We start from the raw sequence: 20,493 nt of genomic DNA, 5'->3' as shown, positions 1-20,493 counted from the left end.
GTTATGATTGGTGTTTCTTAAATATTAAAACTCTCAAATAAGCCTCAGTTCAAGGGGATAAATTGTGCATATGTGTGTTTTTTTCTGTGAACCTTTTTCACTTGGAAAATCAATAGAACCTGGAATTTGATCAGGATTGCCCAAACTTTCACAAACAACCGCATACCATTGATCTGCGCTGACAGCTGCGCTGTAAATTGCCATTGCCATTGATTTGCATGTGCTGCACTTTCTCAGACACTTGAACTGAAAGCCTAGTGTTTAGTTAAAGAATGCAGCCTTCAAGGCTTCTCTGTAACTACAGTATTTATTATTATTACTCTGCAATTATACTTCAGTAACTACTGTACATATCATCCCATAGTATAGTATACTAGGGGATTAAACATACACAGAAAATGTTATATTTTGCGGAAAGAAATGAATGCAATATTTAAGTCTATTAAACTTAATAATAATTCAAAACATAATTAAGAAAAATGAAATACCCCAAAAATGTGTTCTGTTTCCTCTGTTGTCTAGTGTTTGCAACACTTTGCAGCTACATTTGAATAATAAAAAAAGCAGGAATTGGGTGTGTACTCAGTATTAAGTATTTATTATTATGTAATTATTAACGAGTATTTAGCCACGCCCGGTCTTTCTGCGTGCCCCTCCCACTTCAGCTAACGGTCAGCTCCAGCATGTCAATCACATGACGTGACCCGTGAAGCCACACAGGCTGAGCTGGCTATCTGATAGGCGGCCGTAAAACAATAAATGACCAATATTAACCGGAAGACATTGCGTTAATTAGCTCTACACCCAGCCAGGTCTGTTTTAGCATAAATTATTATTTTTGTAAGCTTTAAAGAAATTCCCAGGAATTACGAGTGGGACAAGAAGACGAGAGAGAGAGGGGAGTTCTTCAACAGCGTGATGTTACTCGACCATGGTCTGCTGAGAGTCAGAGCTGAAGCTGAATCCAGCCCCGAAACACAGCTCAAGTGATCACATGCGGGCTGCAGGATCTCCCTCTGTCCAGCTATCTAGTATGAAGAGCAGCTGGCCGCCTGCGGTGTTTGTACGCACGCGGAGCGTTAAGGCTAATGCTCTGGTTCTTTTCCAGACTCGCCTTAACTGGATAGTCTCGAAATCCTTTAAGCGCCTCTGAAGCGGTTCAGTAGTGAAGCGAGGAGGAAACTATGAGGATCTCTGCGCCGCCACCATGTTCTTAAACACACAAAACCAGAGTGATTCAGAAGCTGCCGGCCAGCCAGAAGGGAACAGTCTTCTCCCCCCCCAGCCTGCTCAGAAATGGACTCAGAGGATAAAGAAGAAGGTGATAACAGAGGACTACAAACTCTCGGGGCAGGTGCTCGGAGTTGGCCTTAACGGAAAAGTCTTCGAGATCTTTCAGAGGAGCACCGGAGAGAAGTTCGCTCTGAAGGTAGCTAACCGTTAGTGTCTCAGCATCCTCTCCCCCCTCCCATTCTCCTTTTTACTAGATCTTCAGATCTATGAAAGCATTCTGGTCCCCATATCCACAAATGTGTTCTCCCATTTAGATCTGACTAGTTGTAATACTGTATTCTTGCCTGTACAAGTATCTCTTAAACAGTTTGCAAATGTTAGTGGACGCCCCTTCTAATGAATGAATCCAGCTACTGTAAGTTGCACCCATTGCTCACACTGATGTGCAGATGCACACTCACACACGCGCGCGCGCGCGCAGCCTGTCTAGTCCCTGTAGAGGGAAGTACTGCCAATAGAATAGGACACTCTGGAGCACATAAACATGAACCTATTGGCACCATGCTGCCTAAAACCAGGCGTGGGCTAGAGGGGTATAAAGCCCCCCCAGTATTGAGTATTTATGAATTGAGTGTTTAGCCACGCCCGGTCTTTCTGCGTGCCCCTCCCACTTCAGCTAACGGTGAGGTGAAGTGACGTGACCCCTGAGGTCAGACAGGCTTAGCTCGCTTTTTCTCTTGTTAATTCCCATGATTTTTGATACAAGTCAACTTGTACTAGTAAATACTAAAAGCTAAGTCAGCTTGCCATATATTACAACTGGACAAAAATAAATGCTAAAATAAAATAAAAAAATCTAGTCTACAGTTTACATATGAGAATTACAATTTGTACTTGTACAAAATGTATCAGTAATTATAGGTATCTTTACTTGGACCCTTTACTACTATCAGCGTAATGATGGGTACGAGTGGGATTCCATGTAAATCAGTGATAACTATGATGACTAACGATGACTAGTCAGAATTACATTAAAAATTAACATTAATTAATCATTGATATCTGAAATTATATTTTTTACCATGAAAAATGTAATTTTTGTTGCAGTAACAGTCTCAACTTTTTTTTGGGTTTAGGCTTAACACCAGATGTTGGAAGACTGCTATGACAATAGAGCCACAAGTATTAGTGAGGTCAGGTAGGCCTATAGATGTCAGATGATCACCCTCTCCAGTTCATCCCAAAGGTACTGGATGAAGCTATATCACTCTAGAGGACTCCACTGCACTACTGCCGAACGCCGGGGGGGCGTACGCCCTTCTAGCCGACACTCGGCACTTGGCACGGTGACCTAATGCTCACATGCTCCTGCCCTAGATTGTCCCATTGTATTAGTCGTGTTTTTGTATGGAGATTTTATAAGCTGTGTGTGATTAGCTGACTTAGAAGGGGTGTCTACAGACCTTTGGATTGAACCCTGTTTTTACGAGGGCCAATAAAGAACTGTCCACAAGAGGTTTTAGAGAAGACAATAGAAAAGAATCATTTAACCATGTGAAGAATCATTTAAAGAGTTGTCATGGTTCTCATTCATTTGAGATTTTTTCTATTTATCTTTGTTGTATTAGAAAATGGCCATCGTTTCAACAATTATCTCAGAAGATTAGGAGAACACTGTGTGTGTGTATGTGTGTGTGTGTATTTCTGTGCTGTGCTTTGTGAGGCACGCACCCTGATACTACAATGGAGCGCATTCGTTTACACACTGCACACTGTCCTCCTTGTTTCACACTGACAATCAAACTGAACAAGCACTAAATTTGAGGGACACTGTGTGTCTGTGTGGGGCGTTTAGCCGCTGGGAGCTCTTGCTTCAGCAGCCAGTTTATACTGTATGTAAAAGCGCTGTAATCTCAGTAGCGCTGTGTTTGACCTGTGTTTGCTGTGATGCTGGCTAGTGAGCTAGTCAAGCTGGTTAAGCTGGTTGACCATCTTAGCTCTTGACCAGCATATGTTTTCATTTGAAGTTGATGGTTTAGCTGATCTACCAGCATGACCAACCTGGCCAAGCCAGTCAACAAGTATGACCAAGCTTGCTGACCAGCATGACCTGCCTGACTACACTGGCCCACCAGTATGACCAGACTGACGCCAAGCTTGATCAAGTTGGTTATGCTGATACACCATTTAGTCCATCAACCTAAATGAAAAAGAATGCTATGCAAGTCAGGAGCTAAGCTGCTTAACCAGCTTGCCTTCTAGTATAGGGTGTGTTTTTACCTGCTTTGTAACCAGCTTTCCCACCATCTCGCCCATCAAAGACCAGCTTAGACCTTCTGAAAGCAGCGACCAGCAACAGCAGGATTGTGAGCTGGGGTTTTCAGCAGGGAGCGCATAGTTTATCTCACATAGGTAAACCGTGGTCAGAACATCTCTGTGTTTAACAACACATGAACAATATTTTACAACATCCTAAATAGTGTGGGTGTCTTTTATGTCTGGCTTGAGATAAAGGACTTGTAGATGTGCACTGAAGCCCACAACTCCGAACAGTTGCTAAGGGTGTACTGTAAACACATTCCTGGAAGGACAGAATCAGCTTGAAGGACAAAAGCTGTTTACGACTGATATACCCATATGCTGACCACCGTGTCATGTTTCCAACACAGGATCTTCTATGTTTACATCCTCCTATAATTAGAAAAGTACTACCAACAGACTCTCTGGAGCAGATAAACATGAACCTATTGCCACCATGCCTAATGCCAGGTGTGGGCTAGAGAGGTAACCCCCGCATTGAGCTGTGGAGCAGTGGAACTGTGTTCTCTGGAATAATGGAGCTCCATCCAATATTTTTTAGGATGAATTGGGGAGTTGGGCATGAGGTGGTGTGGTGATCATCCAATATCCTGACCACACAGATGCTCTAGTAGAAAGCCTTCTTTCTTGGACAGCAGTGCTACAAAGGGTTCTTTGAGTGATGCCACAGAAGAACCATTTCTGGTTTCTTGAAGAACCATTTATGTAATAAAGATGTCTGTGTGTGTGTGTGTGTAGAACCTTTGGAAGGTTTAAAGGTTTATGTAATGGTTCTTTACCGGTTTAAATTCTATATGGAAATAGTTCTTCTACGGTACTGCCCAAAGAACCCTTTGTCTCATATGCTTTAGTTGAATGACGGTCAGTGTACTGTATTTTGCCATTGTCCATAGAAAAAGCACACGTTACCTGTTTTTCTTTGTGGAGGACCTCATCTTCTCATTTTTAGTCAGATTTTTAATAAAAGTAGTTTTCTATGCTTTTGAGGGGCTCTTCTGATCTCTCATAATAAATACACTTACACATACCATATCATTTTTCCATACGTCCCCAGAGTGGGTATCATATTTCAGTTTTTTTTCTTCCTATTTGAGATGAGAATGTGGGTTTCCAGTAGGAGATAAGGTATAGTTTTTCATCACGCAGTCTGAATATCGACCCGTCTAGCTCGATTGGCTTTTGAGCGGGTTCTGAAACACAGAACACACAGTAGAAGCCTGGGACAAACAACTGCATCATCATCAGTGTTCTCACTGTAACCCTGAGTTCAATGACAGAAAATGATGCCATAACATCTTCCAGCTCAGCAGAGATTTGAGCTCATGAACGCTAAACGGTTTTAGTAGTGACTGAATCGCAGCTGCTGATTCAAAGGTACTGGATCGTATAACAAACGACCGCAAGAGCGGAAGTCATTGCGAATTCATTTAGGTAGGAAGCTTTGAATGGCTTTAAAAGGCAGTGGCACTGACTCAGGCACCAGGCTGAGTGTCTGGCTCGTGTATATCCTTGACGGTTAGACGAGGGGGATGACTGTTATCCTCTTAAGTCACCATCCACCTAAACAAGTTAGACAGGAGTGAGTGGAAGGGAGGCACCCAGACTCAACATCAAAATAAAGAATCTATAGTAGCACAAAAGTTTGGTGATCCGAGCTCTGCCTACAAATATATATATTTTATAGAACATAAAGTTTATTTGTGGGTAGATGGCCATACTGTTAAATCTGCTAGTTTTGATGAGCTACAGGGCTACAGGAACACAGTACCACTTTTGGTTGTTTGATACAGAGACCAATACTGACATCTTGAGTATTATTTGATATTTCTTCTTTTAAAATGACTGTGGCTTAAGCCATTAGACCCTGTATTTAAGCCCACCTTTGGTCACTGTCATAACTACAATACTATCATAGGTAACATCAGTTTTATAGGCACCAAAATGGAACTCTGTGGGGCTTCACCCGATATGCTAACAGTACATTGCAGTACAACCGACATTTGTGTTCACACATACAGCTCCTCCAGCATGTCCAGCATGTTATTTTGATGAGATATTGAGTTCCAAGCTAATGACAATAACTAATGAAAAATAGTTGTGGTATATACTATTTTTAGTTGTGAAAAATACTTTGTGGTAGGAAGCCAGTACCCCCTCTGGTATGTGTTGCCAGGAATGATAGATGATAGGGTTAAAAGGGATGTGACTGGGGGGTGGAGGGTTGCACAGACCTTGCTGATCCATCAAATCAAATTAAATTTGCCCGAATAATTGTGTTTTTTTTCCCCCAATAACTTAAATTAGACGAATATGGGCACCCAGGATCCATCTGTATCCATCAGTTAATCGTAAAGCTAATCTTCAAATCAAAGTTTATTTGTCACATAAATAGTTATGCACAGTACAGCCAGCAGTGATAAGCTTTGATAACTGCATGCTCAAATGAAACAATAAGATATAATATAAGGATAGAATATATATATATATATATATATATATATATATATATAAAGTAAATATATATATATAAGATTGCTATATATTATAAGATATAAAGATAAAGCAAATATGTCAAATAAAAATAAATTATAATAAGATTAAAATATAAGAAAATAAAAATATAATCAAAAATGTGAAAATAGAAAAGCAAAATTTACACAAAAAAAGAAAAGAAAATGAATAGTAGTGTGCAAGGTAGAGGTGAGTGGAAAGAAAGGCTGGGAAATAATCGAAAATTAGTTCAAACCAATATTCAGAACCTCTCATTTAAGTCAATTTGAAATATTTGGCAACATGGAGGAGAACTCAAACACTGAGCCAACTGAGCATCTCAAGCCACAATCGAGGTAAAAATTATTGAATTGTTAATGACATAGTTTTGAGGTCAGCATTAGTGTACTAGTGTAAAGTGTAAAATGTGGTTGCCAGTGTGAGCGTCTGTTAGCTGATGTAAAAGAACTGTCAGTGTTCTCCTACAAGCGTGTTTGTCTGTCCAGTGACATTGCATTAGCTATAGCTCAATAGTTCAAGAAGCGGTTGGCTGGCTTTATGTGGCTTAGAGAAAAAACATGCTTGCTTCAACCACCAGGACTGGTACAATTGTGTGATAAGAGTCCTAGCTGGTGGGTGGAAACTGGAAATAGAAATCAATCAAATAAACAAATATTAGACAAATAAATTAAGCATTAGAAATGTGTTCAGTGTATTGTTCATGTTTATCTGCTTTCAATGCAGTGTCTTTCACAATTCTGAAGAAAATAATTTATGGTGACAAGAATATAACTTAAGTTACATTTACAGTTACAGTGATTTTCTTATCTTCATACTGAGGAGCGTGGTACTCGGGCATAGCTACTATTTTAAAGACTAACCGTTAAGACTACAGTTAGTTACATGGAATGCATCTTGGCACATGATAAACGAAGGCAGATTGCTGCTCTTTCCAGCCCAGGCTTCAAGCCTTACCTTCAACAATCTTCTCAGTGACATAACTGCTCTCTCCTTCACTTCCCTCCAGCCAAGACAAGAACTGCTCCGAGCTCTTTTATATTTAGCTGGCGGGAATTGTATTATGGTGATATATTTGGGTTCACTAAAAGGCTCTTAGGAGATCCACAAGGCTGCATTTCAGTTAGTAAGGAAAGATAATATTGCAGATTTTTTAATGCTAAATAAATATTTCCTAGACGACTGGCTATACATTTGGGCAGAATATAAATCATATTTCAAATTTCAAAATACTTACATAGCTATGTATATAATAGTGTAATTTTATAAATATAATTTAATAACAATGAAATATAGTTTGAATGTATAGCAAGACAACAATAGCATCTCTGGATTATAGCATGAACTAATGACAGTTTTGTGGCTGACAACAATACAGATGTCCATGGGCTTAAAAACATTGGAAAACCAATATAATTTAATATTTTTATATAATAATATTTATTATAGATCTTAATTTGAAAGATAGTTTTGTATAAATAGTGCTTTAATAACTGACATTAGGTTTTAAAGAAACAGTGTAAAAGAACTTTTGTCTTCATAAAAAACAGCTATTCTGTTGTTGTTTTTTTCATGTTAAAGGTGAAGTCTGGATACATTTGACATGTTCTTGTAACACCATGACAGTGTTTTCTGGCCAGTTCAGCATATATTATTGCCATATGGTTAACAAGGACACACAGTGTCATTGATGCAAAGCACCAAAAGCAAATTTAATAGCGCCCCCTTGTGAAGAAGCCTTCTAAATGTGAAGTTACAAGCTGGGTCCATGAAGTGCTTCGCATCAAAAAAGGGGAAGCTCATACTGAGTTTCCCAGTAATACAACTGTGTAAGGTTTTTGCATCAGAAGATCATGAGTTCAAATCCCAACAATGCTGTGACCAAACCTATTTTGATTCAGTGTGAACATGTGATAACATTTTAACTGTGTAAAAATGCCTTCCAGATGTTGAAGGACAGTCTGAAAGCTCGCCGGGAGGCGGATCTTCACTGTCGTGCATCTGTGTCCCCCCGGATCGTGCGGATCGCGGACGTCTTCGATAACTTCTACCAGGGCAAGAAGTGTCTCCTCCTTGTGATGGAGTGGTAGGACTTTGTTTACTGCAGTTATTACTATACAAAGTGTTACTGAGCTAAAGTAATACTACTATTAGTTTGGCTTTACTACACATACATTACTCAGTAGTCCTTGTCTTAATATTCTAGTTCCCTGTTGTACTACTGGTGTAGAATTGGTATTACCATTAAATTCCTTTTTGTGGATTATAATGTGATCATTGTATTACCATGTATTAATTCTCTCATCTGGACTCAGCATGGAAGGGGGCGAATTATTCAGACGCATTCAGGCACGCCGTGAGCAGGCTTTTACTGAGAGAGGTACTGCATATTCAGTCACATTTTAAGGCTTACTTTTGTTGATTAACAAACTAATGAACAATACAGGGAATACAAATGTGCTGCCAATTTTTTTTATAATTTCTTCACTCTCTGTCTCTCCTTTTCTATGTGTAGAGGCCTCAGACACTATGAAGAGCATCGGAGAAGCCATCGAGTATCTACATTCCATAAACATTGCACACAGAGACGTTAAGGTGAGCAATAGAGAAAAACCTATCAGTGTTCTTGAGGCCGATATCGATCTTTGTCGTTCATCTTGGATACGGATCGAGAGCAGGGCTGGTAGCCACGTTAACTTTTCAGGTGAACTTGGCAGTAGCACATAATGCAGGGCTTCTGTAATGTTGTGTACATTGTCACTCAAGATGAAATGTACTTCAATTTTTGGAATCAACTACATTTGAAACATTGTGGAATACCGAGCATCAGCTGCAAGAACCAGTGAATTGCTGTAAAAAAAGATGTGGGCTAGAGGGGTATAATGCCCCCCAGCATGGAGCTGTGGAGCAGTGGAACTGTGTTCTCTGGAATGATGGTGCTCCATCCAAAACTTTAGCGATGAGTTGGGAAGTTGGGGATGATGAGGTGGAGTGGTGATCAACCAATATCCGGACCTCACTAGTAGCTCTTGTTGCTTATTGCAATCAAACTTAAAGCAATGCTCTAAAATGTAGTAGAAAGCCTTTCCTAGACAGTAGAGACAGTTACGAAGAAACGCAGGATAAACTCTTATTTAAATACCCTCTAGAAGGATGCATCTGTCTAACTGCATGCTCGTCAAGAGAAAGTAGATAATCAGAAGTTTATATCCCATCAACCCCACAGTCCTGTACATTAAGGTTGACTGGTCATTTTGGATAGGAAATAAAATGTCTACATTTGCCTTGTAGAAGTTGTGGACTTCTTGTGCCTCCCGTTTTGTGACTCTTTTCTTCTGGATGTAAGAAAATAATGAAGAACATGTTTCCCTGTAAATTACCTAGAGGTCAAGCATGCAGTAGAATCCTCCAAACCCAGTCTGTATTCTTGGAGCAGTATCAGAGTCATGTTGACTCTTGTCAGCAGTAAATCAGTTTGCATGATTAGGCAGCAATGTATTTACAGTATATGCAGAAACATGAACATGATCACACAGATGTCTTCCCTCTGAAGCCTAAATGTATCGTGGAGAAGCTATCCATCAACAGCAGGTAAAAACTCCTCTGAAAATGGATTTGAGGGGCTTGAGGCGTATAAAGAAATCTCTGAGCAGTGAAAAATCTCTGCAGGCATCTCAAGACAAGTAATTTTTCATAATTCTTCTATTATGTTGTCTATCTGTCAGCCAGAGAATCTGCTCTATACATCATCACATCCTGATGCTCAGCTCAAGCTCACAGACTTTGGATTCGCCAAGGAGACCACAACCCAGAGCTGCCTGGCCACGCCCTGCTACACCCCTTATTATGTGGGTAAGGAATGGTCATAGCTGTCATAGCACATCACAAAGTGACAGGTTTCTCTCAGTGCCTGCATGTTTGGAGTTGGAGCACTTCATTTCATTTTTTTCTGTTCTAGCCCCTGAGGTGCTTGGTCCCGAAAAATATGATAAGTCATGTGACATGTGGTCATTAGGCGTCATCATGTACATACTGTAAGTGACATTCTTCAATGCTACATTATCACAGTCTATTGGGGTGTAGTTTAAGGCCGCATTCACAAGGACATTTCGTTTTGGTATGCAGAAGACATCTTTACATAGGGTCAATAGCATGAAGTCATTTCAGATTCCTTCACGAACATTAGCTTGCAGCATCACTGGACAGCTTAGCACACTTAGAGGACAGTGCTAACTGCAGCTAACAGATGCTTCCACTGGCTAGCATCACGCTGAGTAATGATGGGAGAGGGAGGAGCATCCTACCCATCCAGAGAGAGCGAGGCCAGTTGTGCTCTCTGGGACTTCTAGCAACGGATGGCTGTGGCATTACCAGGGGTCACCCTAGCCTGGCTCCTATTGGCTGATGCAACTGTTGCAACTATTGTCTGTGATCACAAGAGGTACATTTTTGAAAAATACAAAATGTCCTTGTGAATGCGGCCTAAATCTTTCACTGCCATTTCTTCACTCTCACTGTAACAAACGTTTTCTTTTGTCTGTAGGTTATGTGGATATCCCCCTTTTTACTCAAACCACGGCGTGACACTGTCCCCAGGAATGAAGAAACGGATAAGGAATGGCCAGTACGAGTTCCCTAACCCTGAATGGTCAGACGTGTCAGAGGAAGGTGCGAGGACATTGCTCAAAATTATAAGCAATGCAATTAGCGGGCTAATTATTATTATTTGCAAGGTCTTACACTAAATTTACTGTGGTTTCTGGCATTAAACTCAGAGCCTTATTAAAGTCTTGTGGCAGCTCTGGCACTGTGTCGGCAGCTTCTCACAGGAGTATTAACGGTGCAGGCCTTAGTAGTAACGGTTAAAACATGTTTATTTGTTTCTTAGCAAAGCAGCTGATTCGCCAGTTACTGAAAACGGACCCTACGGAGAGAATGACCATCACAGAGTTCATGCGCCATCCCTGGATCAATGTGAGTTGTCCGATTTTCTCTTTAACTAATAAGCAAACCCCTAAAAATTAATAAAAGGTTCATAAAGCTTGCCTATACTAATCCTTAGAAAAGTAAACAGCATAGTCCATATAATTATTCATGTATATTTGACTGTGAAATGATAATTACAGTGCATTACAGTCAGTATCTACTGATCTCCCGTCCTCTCAGCGGATGCCTGTTAGGAGGTCAGTGGCGAGCACAAGGAGGTTAGAAAAGGTACAAGCGAGACAATCAGAGGCTATTCTGCTTCATACGACACAGCAGCCTCTAATGGAAACAGCAACATTCAGAAGGTCGCCATCTACTACATAGCAGAGAGAAAAAGCATCACTAATTCATTCATTAAGGCAGATTTACAAATGCAGCAGAACTGAATTTTTTACACTAGCCAGGCTTGTAGCAGTACAAGCATCATTTGCCGCCATAAAATGGCTTTACTTGGACAAATCACTTGTTTTATGAAATGCATCAATGTATATGTGTGAGAAAAGTTTGTATATACATTTATTTGCTTTTAAATTGCTATGTAAACAACTGTACAGAGATTTTGGAGTTCGTTCTTAGATCAGAGTGGTTTTGGCGGCATGAGGAGAGGCAGTATTAGGCAGGTGGTTATGGCTGATAGGGGTATAAAGCTTTAAATCTCATACAGATATCAGTAAAAAAAAAAAAAAAAAGTAGCCTCAATGTGTAGGATCCTCACAAATTTGCACTCCTGTTTTGGATATGATGCACATAGTTATACCGAAATTTGTACTCATATGATTTCCACTGTATTCTATGCTCCCTTCAAACAAACAATATCTTTCTGTGTAACTGCAGCGGTCGATGCATGTGCCTCAGACTGCTTTGCACACCAGTCAAGTCCTGATGGAAGAAAGCCATGTGTGGGAGGAAGTCAAGGCTAGTAGCCCTTTTCTACATACTGTCCGTGCACTGTATAAAAGTACTTTGTTAACTTGGGTTCAGCCAGTCACTAAATCTTAGTTTACTGAAGAAGCAAATGTATATCCATGGTTGGTTATATGGAGTACTATTGAGAAACGCTTTTTAATAGTTTGATCAATAAAGGTTTGATAAAAAGCTAGCTAGCTAAATTAGCTTGCTAGTACCAGGCTGGTATTAGCCTATTAGTCTTGCTACTCATTAACTGAAAAGAACGCCTGTTTCCTTGAAGGACTTTTCTAGCATTAGCTCATTAGTTAGCAACTCGCTTAGTAGAAATAGAAATATTAGCTACATCCAGCTGATGTTATTTTTTTGTTGGTATGTACAGGAAGAGATGACCAATGCCTTGGCCACAATGAGAGTGGACTACGAGCAAGTCAAAATCAAGACTATTGAGGACTCGTCCAATCCACTTCTAATGAAGAGAAGGAAGAAAATAGCTAATGCGTCACCCGAATCGCCAGGGCTATAATAAACTAATGAAGGATCCCCCCCCCCAAGGCCATACACAAACACACTTAAATAAAACACACAATTTAGGTCACATGGGGCACTTGCACATCTCTCTAAAAGACTGCACCAAGTACCAGAGCTCTGATTCATTTGATTTACTGCAGAGACGTGTTGCCTTTTGATTTGATGTTTAATTCCAGCGTGCACCAAAGACAACACAGGGAATTCTCATTTCATATTTTTAATGACGTGTTTAGCCGTCTTTTCTCTTTTAATAAATAAAAAAGAATTGGTTTGTCAGTGCTGTGTTGCTGTTGGCTTGATTCTGACTAGTGTATGTAGAGTAGCACATATTAACCCCTTACACCCTGTATTTAATCATGTACTTCATCACTATTATAACTACATTGCTGTCAAAATTAAATTATTTAGTAGGTCCCAAAATAGAACCCTATGAGTCAGAAATAACTCATTCATAGTATCTGCACACCAGCGTATTTACCCGACAGCAGTTAAGCTCCAGTCATTCTCTCTGAAGTTACAAGCGAGATTTCAGCCAGGAGTACTTTTTCAATACGATACAATACAGGGCAGCCAAGTAGATCATATCTCATTTACATATATCAGTATTAAAAATACATTACAAAAACAGCCTGCTTCATTATAAAGGACAAACAGATTCCCATATATTGCTCAGGTTTTATATTCATAATATAAAATGAATGTGGGGTGATGAGCCCACCTAGAAATCATTTATTGGCAGATTATAGCAAATTTATAAATTGGTTAAATTTTCAGCTTAGTGTCTACCACAGCTGTATTATTCATGCAAGGATGATTCCATATTGTAACATAAAAATTTTAAGCATTCTGAAGGGTCAAATGGATGATAAATTTAGTAAATAAAGAGTGGAACTCTAGCACCCCCTGCTGAGAGAGAGAGGGAATGGATCGTAATGGATTGTGAAGTTTGTCTATTTTACCCCAAGAAAGCTTCATTCCACATCATCCAAATTAATTATTTCTATTTCACAATTAATTGCAAATATGATCATTCATTGGGCTGAAACTAATTTTTTAACTTGGAAAAATGAAAAAAATAATCATTGTGTATAACAGCAAAAAACATTTAGGATTTTTTATAGCTAAACAAATAATCACTAATTGTCTTCAGGGAAAATATAAGACAACAACTATCTATAAGAACATAATTAATAACCCGTAAAAAAAAATTCAGAAGAAAATGCAGAGATGTTTAAGAAATTCCTTGGTGGTTGCTATGCTGTTCCAAGTGGCCACTATGGTATCCTAGATGTGCAGTCATTTGCAGTTGCAGTTTGTTGTGAAGGACTTGAAAAAAAAAAAAAATACGTACAGAAGTATTGCCAATAGAACAGGACTATCCCTGGAGCAGATAAGCATGTACCTAGTGGCACCGTGCCTAATGTCAGGCGTGGACTGTGGAGCAGTGGAAATGTGTTCCCTGGAATGATGGTCTGTGCTTCATCCAATACTTTTGGAATTAGTTGAGGAGTTGGAATGAGGTGGGGTGGCGTTCATCCAACATCCTGATCTCACTAATGCTTTTGTTGCTGAATGCAATCAAAGCCTCACAGCAATGCTTTAAAAGCTAGTAGCAAGCGTTTAAACATTGAATGAGCAGGTGTCTCAATACTTCTGTCCATATGGTTTATTGTTTTGTACTGGAAATCAGTTGTAAGTGCAAACTAGTACATGCTGTGAAGAAGGATAGTGTAATCTAGCAATGGTTTTGGAGGGCAGTAGATGAAAGCAGGGTTACCCATAGACAAGATGAGAAGGTAAGAAGGCATGAGTAATAAAATAAATAATAAATAAATGACAATGAATAATTAATGAAGTGGTAAGTGCATCATCCCTGCTTTGCTGAAGTCACCAGTTACAAGACATTTCCCAGTTAATAGCATGATTGGCAAAGCCGAGGTAAGTCCTTCACTGTGAGCTGTGTGTAAATGGCTTAATAACTCTTTGCTTGTTGTCTTTACTGTCACTGGGAACAGCTTGGGCTTTAGGAATGCTTTAATAATTGCTCTTAAAGCATGAAATCGTGCTCAACTGCAGTTGAAAAACAATGGCTAAAATAGCCTGGAGTCCCCTGCAGAGTCTGATGCCTTCGGGTTTTGTGTACTGTTCAGTTCCTCAGCAGTGCCTGTGACCCATTAGACCTGTGCTGCATCCAATCAGATGTGCACAACGTCCTCCTTTCAATGTAAAAAAGAGAAAACAGCAATTTTCATTCCTTCATGTACATCTGGCTGGAATGAGAGCGAGTGAGAGAGAAGATAGCCTAGGGCCTGGCTTTAAAGGGCTGTATAGGACCAAGGGGGCGTTTAACTGGAGATATGTCAACGTTAGTTGTAGTTGCATTTTATGATGAGGAGGCAACGTCTGTGTTTACTGACTCCCCTCAATCGGAGTGAATGGCATTCCTAACGGAACTGAATAGGTGTAGAAACATGATGCTACCAAAGTGAAAACAATGGAAAAGCTCAGAAAGTGGCAATAACCAGGCCCAGAAAGCACATAAAAGAATGAGGCCATAAACTGTCGTGGGGGACTACAACTGCTCATTAAGACTTCATTAGTACTGTAACTGATTCTGGAGTTAAGGGGAACTACTGCTAAAACTGGAGCCGGACCAAATTGAAACCACACGTGGCGGACGCAGAGCAGCATTATGCATATATACATGGCATCATTAATCATAGCCAAATGCTTCATTGACATGTGCTTCATACAATGTCAGGATGTGGGGTCATGAGTATGTCCCATATGCATTATATTTACTGCATTTGGCAGATGATCTTAAAGAGACATGCATTTTAATCACGTTACAAAGATAAGCAACTGCAACTTTAGTAGTCTTGTTCAAGGACTTGTATAGATGTAGCGTGGGGTACTTGTCCAGATGCAGAATGGATTGCGGGCAGTAGTGTTATCCACTACCACTGCTTATTTATATATATATATATATATATATATAAACACTATATGGACAAAAGTATTGGGACACTAACATTTAGCTTATACTGCTTTTGATGAAGGATTTAATATTTGCATTCAGTAACAACAGCAGTAGTGAGGTCAGGATGTTGAATGATCACCGCCCCACCTCATCCCTAAATCCCCATCTTACCCCTAAAGTATTCAATGGAGCACCAACCATCATTCCAGAGAACACAGTTCCACTGCTCCACAGCTCAATGCTTATATCCTCTAGTCCACATCTGGAATTAGGCATGGTGCCCATAAGTTCATGTTTTTTTCTACTCCAGAGAGTCCTATTCTATTGGCAGTACTTTTACAGAACTAGACAAGTTGTGTGTACATGTGCACATCTGCGTAAGCAATGGGTGCAACTTGCAGTAGCTGACAGTGGCAGTGTCCACAACTGGCAGTGTCCACAATGTTTTGGAAATAGTGTGTATACATGCACTCACCAAGCACTTTATGAGGAACACTATACAAATGCTGGGTAGGGTCTCATTTTGTTCTTCAAATAGCCTCACTTTCTGGTGTCATTAAGTTCCAAAAGATGTTAGAAACACTTCTTTGAGATTCTGATCCATGCTGACATGTTGATTCCTGTAGTTGTTCCAGGGGGACGTTTTCCATGCTCTGAACCTCCCGCTCCTCTACATCCAAAAGATGTTCTACATTCCAAGATTCAGATTCGGTGACTGGAAAGGCCCTTAAAGAAAACTGAACTGATTGTCATGTTCATAAAACCAGATCGAGACAACCTTAGCTTTTGCCATGGTGCATTATCATGCTTGAAGATGGGCACATTGTGGTCATGAAAGGCATGAAAGGATGCTCATGCTCAGCAACAATACTCAAGTAGGCGGTGGCAATTAAGCGATGCTCGACTGGTACTAACACACCCAATATCTGCCAAGAATGCATTCCCCACACCATTACAGCAGTACACCACCTCCACCAGCCTGGACTGTTGACACAAGGTAGATTAGGTCCATGGATTCACACAGTTGGTGCCAAATTCTGACCCTACCATCTGTGAGGCTTAGCAGGATTCAAGATTCATCAGACCATTCTACGATTTTCCAGTCTTGTCAACTGTCCTGGTTTGGTGAGCCTGTGCCCACTGCAGCCTCAGCTTTCTGTTCTTGGCTGACAGAAGTGAAACCCGAAGGGGTCTTTTGCTGTTGTAGCCCATCCATCTCAAGGTTCAACGTGTTGTCCATTCTGTGATGCTTTTGTCAAAGCTGCTGTATAAGGCCCTTTATGATGGAAAATCTACACAAATAATCTAATACTATGTTGATAATAATAATGTCACACCATACAGTCCATATAAGAATTAAAAGTGCAGTGTTTTTGTGTTCATAAAAAACAGACCCTTTGCTTTTACCTGCCTTATCACTTTTGCCTCACCTATTTTAAGTTATTAGGATTCTCAACATAAAGTAGGCCAAGTTCGGACTGGTGTACTTGGTAGTGCTGAATTGGCACATATGGCACGCAAGTACAATCTCCTGAGGACGGGAGGACACTGTAATGTCATTTTGCAATTGGAACTGCAGCATGTTGCGTAATGCATTCTAGGATATTTGGCTTTGCCAAGTCCACAAAAGTCACGTACTGATGCTTCCTCGATAACAATGGCGAAACAAGAACACATCCAAGCATTCGGACTGTACTTGAGTACTGAGAATCGACCAAGGGGTTTTTCAGCCTAGACTGCAGACTGCATCCAACCAAAAATTTACAGTCTTAAAGGCACAGTAACAAAATACAGCCAGCTTGATTCTGAGGGATGAAGGTTGAAAGTTTGGAAAACAATTTTTTGGTATTTGACACATGATACAAATGTCTTAAACAGAGGGAAAAATAATAAGTGAATGGTTGCTTGGTTTTGCAACCAAATTGTGTCCAAAAATGAAACTGAAAAATGAAAACAAACCACCACACATACACACACACACACGCACACTGGGTTAATGATAAGGCATGGGGTCTCGGCCCCGACAGTGTGGAAAAGACAGTTGTTAAAGAGCAGATGTGTTGCCTTTAGACACACATGGCATTCATATTTGCATGGCTTCAGGACACAGAACCCAGCAATTTTATGCAGCGTGTGTTTGTAAGAGAGCTGCAAACCACAACGTGTGTGTTGAATGGTAGTGTAAATGTAGAGGACTGAGGTGTACCAGTGAGTGTATCTTGCGTTTAAACGTGTGGGTGTGTGCTGTACATTTGCATGCATGTAGTGTTAAGCGTGAAGCCTGTAGATTCTGAAGTGTGTACTTATTGGTATTGTGTGAGGAGTGTAAAACACAGTGAATAAGTATGTGTGTAAAGTTCTATGGCTGTGTGCAGCTGGACTAGGACATTGTAACATACCCCAAAACTACCTCCTCTGCACCCTTCCACCCACCCTTCAGTATTCTCCACCTCTCAGCCTCGTTCTCTCAGAACCTGTGCCACGCCAAGTTCTAGCCGCACTGAAGGAAGAAGGAGAAGGAAAGGGTGAGGGAGAACACACTTTGCGATCATAGGTAAGTGTAGCCCTTCCACATTTGGTTAAATTTTTATGAAAAGCACCAGTGAGTAAACACTTGTATCTCCAAAATTTAAGGGAAAACCCTTTGCAACTTTTAATTGAGGTCAATGTAAAATTACATTACATTAATTACAAGTCATTTTGGAGCTTTTCTATTGGTTCGTTCATTATGACATATGAACACAATATAAACAGCAGCTAGATTCAGATGAAGTCAAAGACTGTAAAAACTGAGATACAAGGTTTTTTGTGTTACACTGATGAAACTGAATATGTTTAAAGTGGTAAATTTACACTTTGACTTTAAATTCTAATTAACAGCATAGTATCATGTATAGAACTGTAATGGAATTGCACATATTTAAAATAACATCTCTATGCTTTGTTACCTGACTGTTAGCATTAAGAGGTTAATCAGATAACACCAAGAGGCATTTTCTGGATTAAACTGCATTGTTTTTAGTGTTTTAGCATTAAACATATAATTAAAACTAGATTTAGTTGCCTTAATTTGGCTCTGGTAAACCTGTCCTAAGTATTTAAATCCAGGTAAGAAGTGATTTTAGAATAAATTATTGCAAAATGAGAAAACTCTACCCCCTTTTCAATACTGACATTGAGTTTTTGCAACACCACTAGTACATACTGGATCACTTAACCACTCATCTAACCTTAACAGGGTTAATCCAGCTTCACAAAGATGCCCTCAAGCTAAAGCTAGCAGTTCTCTGCAGGAAGCAGTTAATGCCTATGTACAATAGGCTGCCTGCCCAGACATGAGAAGAAGATGAAGCCTTTTTGTCAACTACTTATTTTTTCATAAAGTGGGGAGTGCTGTTATGGCTTGAAAAATAAAACAATGATTAAATAGTTGCAATTCCAGAGTCTTTACAGCTATTTGGGGTGTACAGTATTGAATTCAATGCAGTTTGTACACACAAAACCCCCTCCACATTTCAAGGGTCCATACTTAATTGAAACATTGGCAGCAAGACAATTAGAAAACGAATGGAAACTTGCTTCATAGCCTGCTGTGCATTATTACAACATTAGCTCATGCAAAACCATAAGTCTATAAACTGACTCTTTAGACTCTTTTGTTGCTCGTTAGAATCAGGACAAAAGGTGTGTCCGTGCTTAAGAAAAACAGGAATAATTCACATAAAGATGTACTAACTTTATAATATTAGATGTCAAGCAAGAACATACTGGTGAGATTGGCAATAGCAAGCAATCTGGCAACCACAAAGCGCTGGATTACTCATTATAGATGTTTAAAGATCATTGATTGGGGTGAAAAATAACACCATCACAGAGACGGTCTCACAGAACTGCATAGCATATCCTTGCAATACAAAGTATTTTTTTTTAATTAGTCCTGAGCCTTATTAGACAGAGATGCAGTTTTCTCAGGGTGGTTTGCAGTTAGTTTGCTAAAAAGAATGTAGCCAGGTAGATGGGTTAGCTTTTAGCCTACCACCTGTTCGCTTCACTGCATGGTTTCCTTGCAATGCGGCCCCCAGCTGTGGAGGGACTTTGTCCAGTCGGCCCTTCTCCAGTCAGCCTAGCATTAATTTAGCCTCTTTTAGCCTCACTCATCTTCTTACAAAGTAGCCAATATGTTTAGCCTTAAAAGGCTTTCACTAACGTGCAGGGTGTGTGTTAATCAAGCTGTAAAATCTGTACTTTCATTTCAACATTTCATTTTTCAGTTACAAGAAGTGTTTGATGAGTTTTTTCATCAAAATTGTGGGATAATAATGAGAACTCTGATTCAGATCCAACTAAATATCTGAAAACACTGTGGCTGATGTTTCAACTCATAGTACACAGTAACAAACATGCTGACTGCTAAAGCAATAGTAGGCTTTTTTCAGGGCCAAAAAGTTCTGGAGAAATATAATTGGCTGGAACCATGTTAAGAATGCAAGACAAGACTGAAGATCCAACTTGTCCAAGCAGAACACCACCTAAGAAGTTCCTCAACATCTGGTGACATCTATGGGTCACCATCTACAAAGAATTGGCAACCAAGTTCTAGATTGGATGCAAACTCTGTCAAATTCAAGCTGATTGTTTTGCACTTTATATGCGTCTTAAATCCAAAGTGCAGACTGCTATGTACACCAGCCCTAACAATAGCACCACTCAACGGTAAAGTGAAAAAAAACATTGATTATCTTCATCTACAGTGGCATGTGTTAAGACGTGGAATATATTAGGCAGCAAATAAACACTCTTGAAGGTGATTTTTTGGACGCAGAAATACTGGGTAAGCATAAAGATCTGAGCCACTTTGACAAGAGCCAGACTGTGACGGCTAGACAACTGGGTCAAAGCATGTCCAAAATGACAAGCAGGTCATGGCTTTTCAAGCAGGCTTTTCTGGTATTCAGTGGTCAGTATCTACCAAAAGTGGTCCAAAAAAGGACAATCTGTGAACCAACAAGGTCATGGGCACCTACAGCTCA

General features: G+C 39.9%; 1 protein-coding gene across 1 annotated transcript; it reads left to right on the top strand.

Moving 5' to 3' along the window:
* The first annotated feature begins 711 nt into the window (after positions 1–711).
* On the top strand, positions 712–12,712 carry mapkapk2b (MAPK activated protein kinase 2b). Its single transcript, XM_072681059.1, has 10 exons — positions 712–1,429; positions 8,007–8,146; positions 8,376–8,440; positions 8,576–8,655; positions 9,786–9,912; positions 10,019–10,094; positions 10,604–10,728; positions 10,949–11,034; positions 11,881–11,961; positions 12,335–12,712. The coding sequence occupies exons 1-10, from the start codon at positions 1,208–1,210 to the stop codon at positions 12,476–12,478; spliced, it is 1,146 nt and encodes a 381-aa protein (XP_072537160.1). The 5' UTR covers positions 712–1,207; the 3' UTR covers positions 12,479–12,712.
* Positions 12,713–20,493: the final 7,781 nt, after the last annotated feature.

Source organism: Salminus brasiliensis, chromosome 6 (assembly GCF_030463535.1).
Source record: "Salminus brasiliensis chromosome 6, fSalBra1.hap2, whole genome shotgun sequence".
In the NCBI taxonomy this organism is placed as follows: domain Eukaryota; kingdom Metazoa; phylum Chordata; class Actinopteri; order Characiformes; family Bryconidae; genus Salminus; species Salminus brasiliensis.
The sequence above is the reverse complement of the archived record's forward strand: the minus strand, read 5'-3'. Positions and strand labels throughout refer to the sequence as shown.

Bases quoted from the DNA above. Each gene is read 5' to 3' on its own strand.
- mapkapk2b (XM_072681059.1), top strand. From the start codon at position 1,208: ATGTTCTTAAACACACAAAACCAGAGTGATTCAGAAGCTGCCGGCCAG. The intron at 1,430-8,006 runs GTAGCTAACCGT...AATGCCTTCCAG, and splicing joins GAGAGAAGTTCGCTCTGAAG to ATGTTGAAGGACAGTCTGAA. The intron at 8,656-9,785 runs GTGAGCAATAGA...TCTATCTGTCAG, and splicing joins TTGCACACAGAGACGTTAAG to CCAGAGAATCTGCTCTATAC.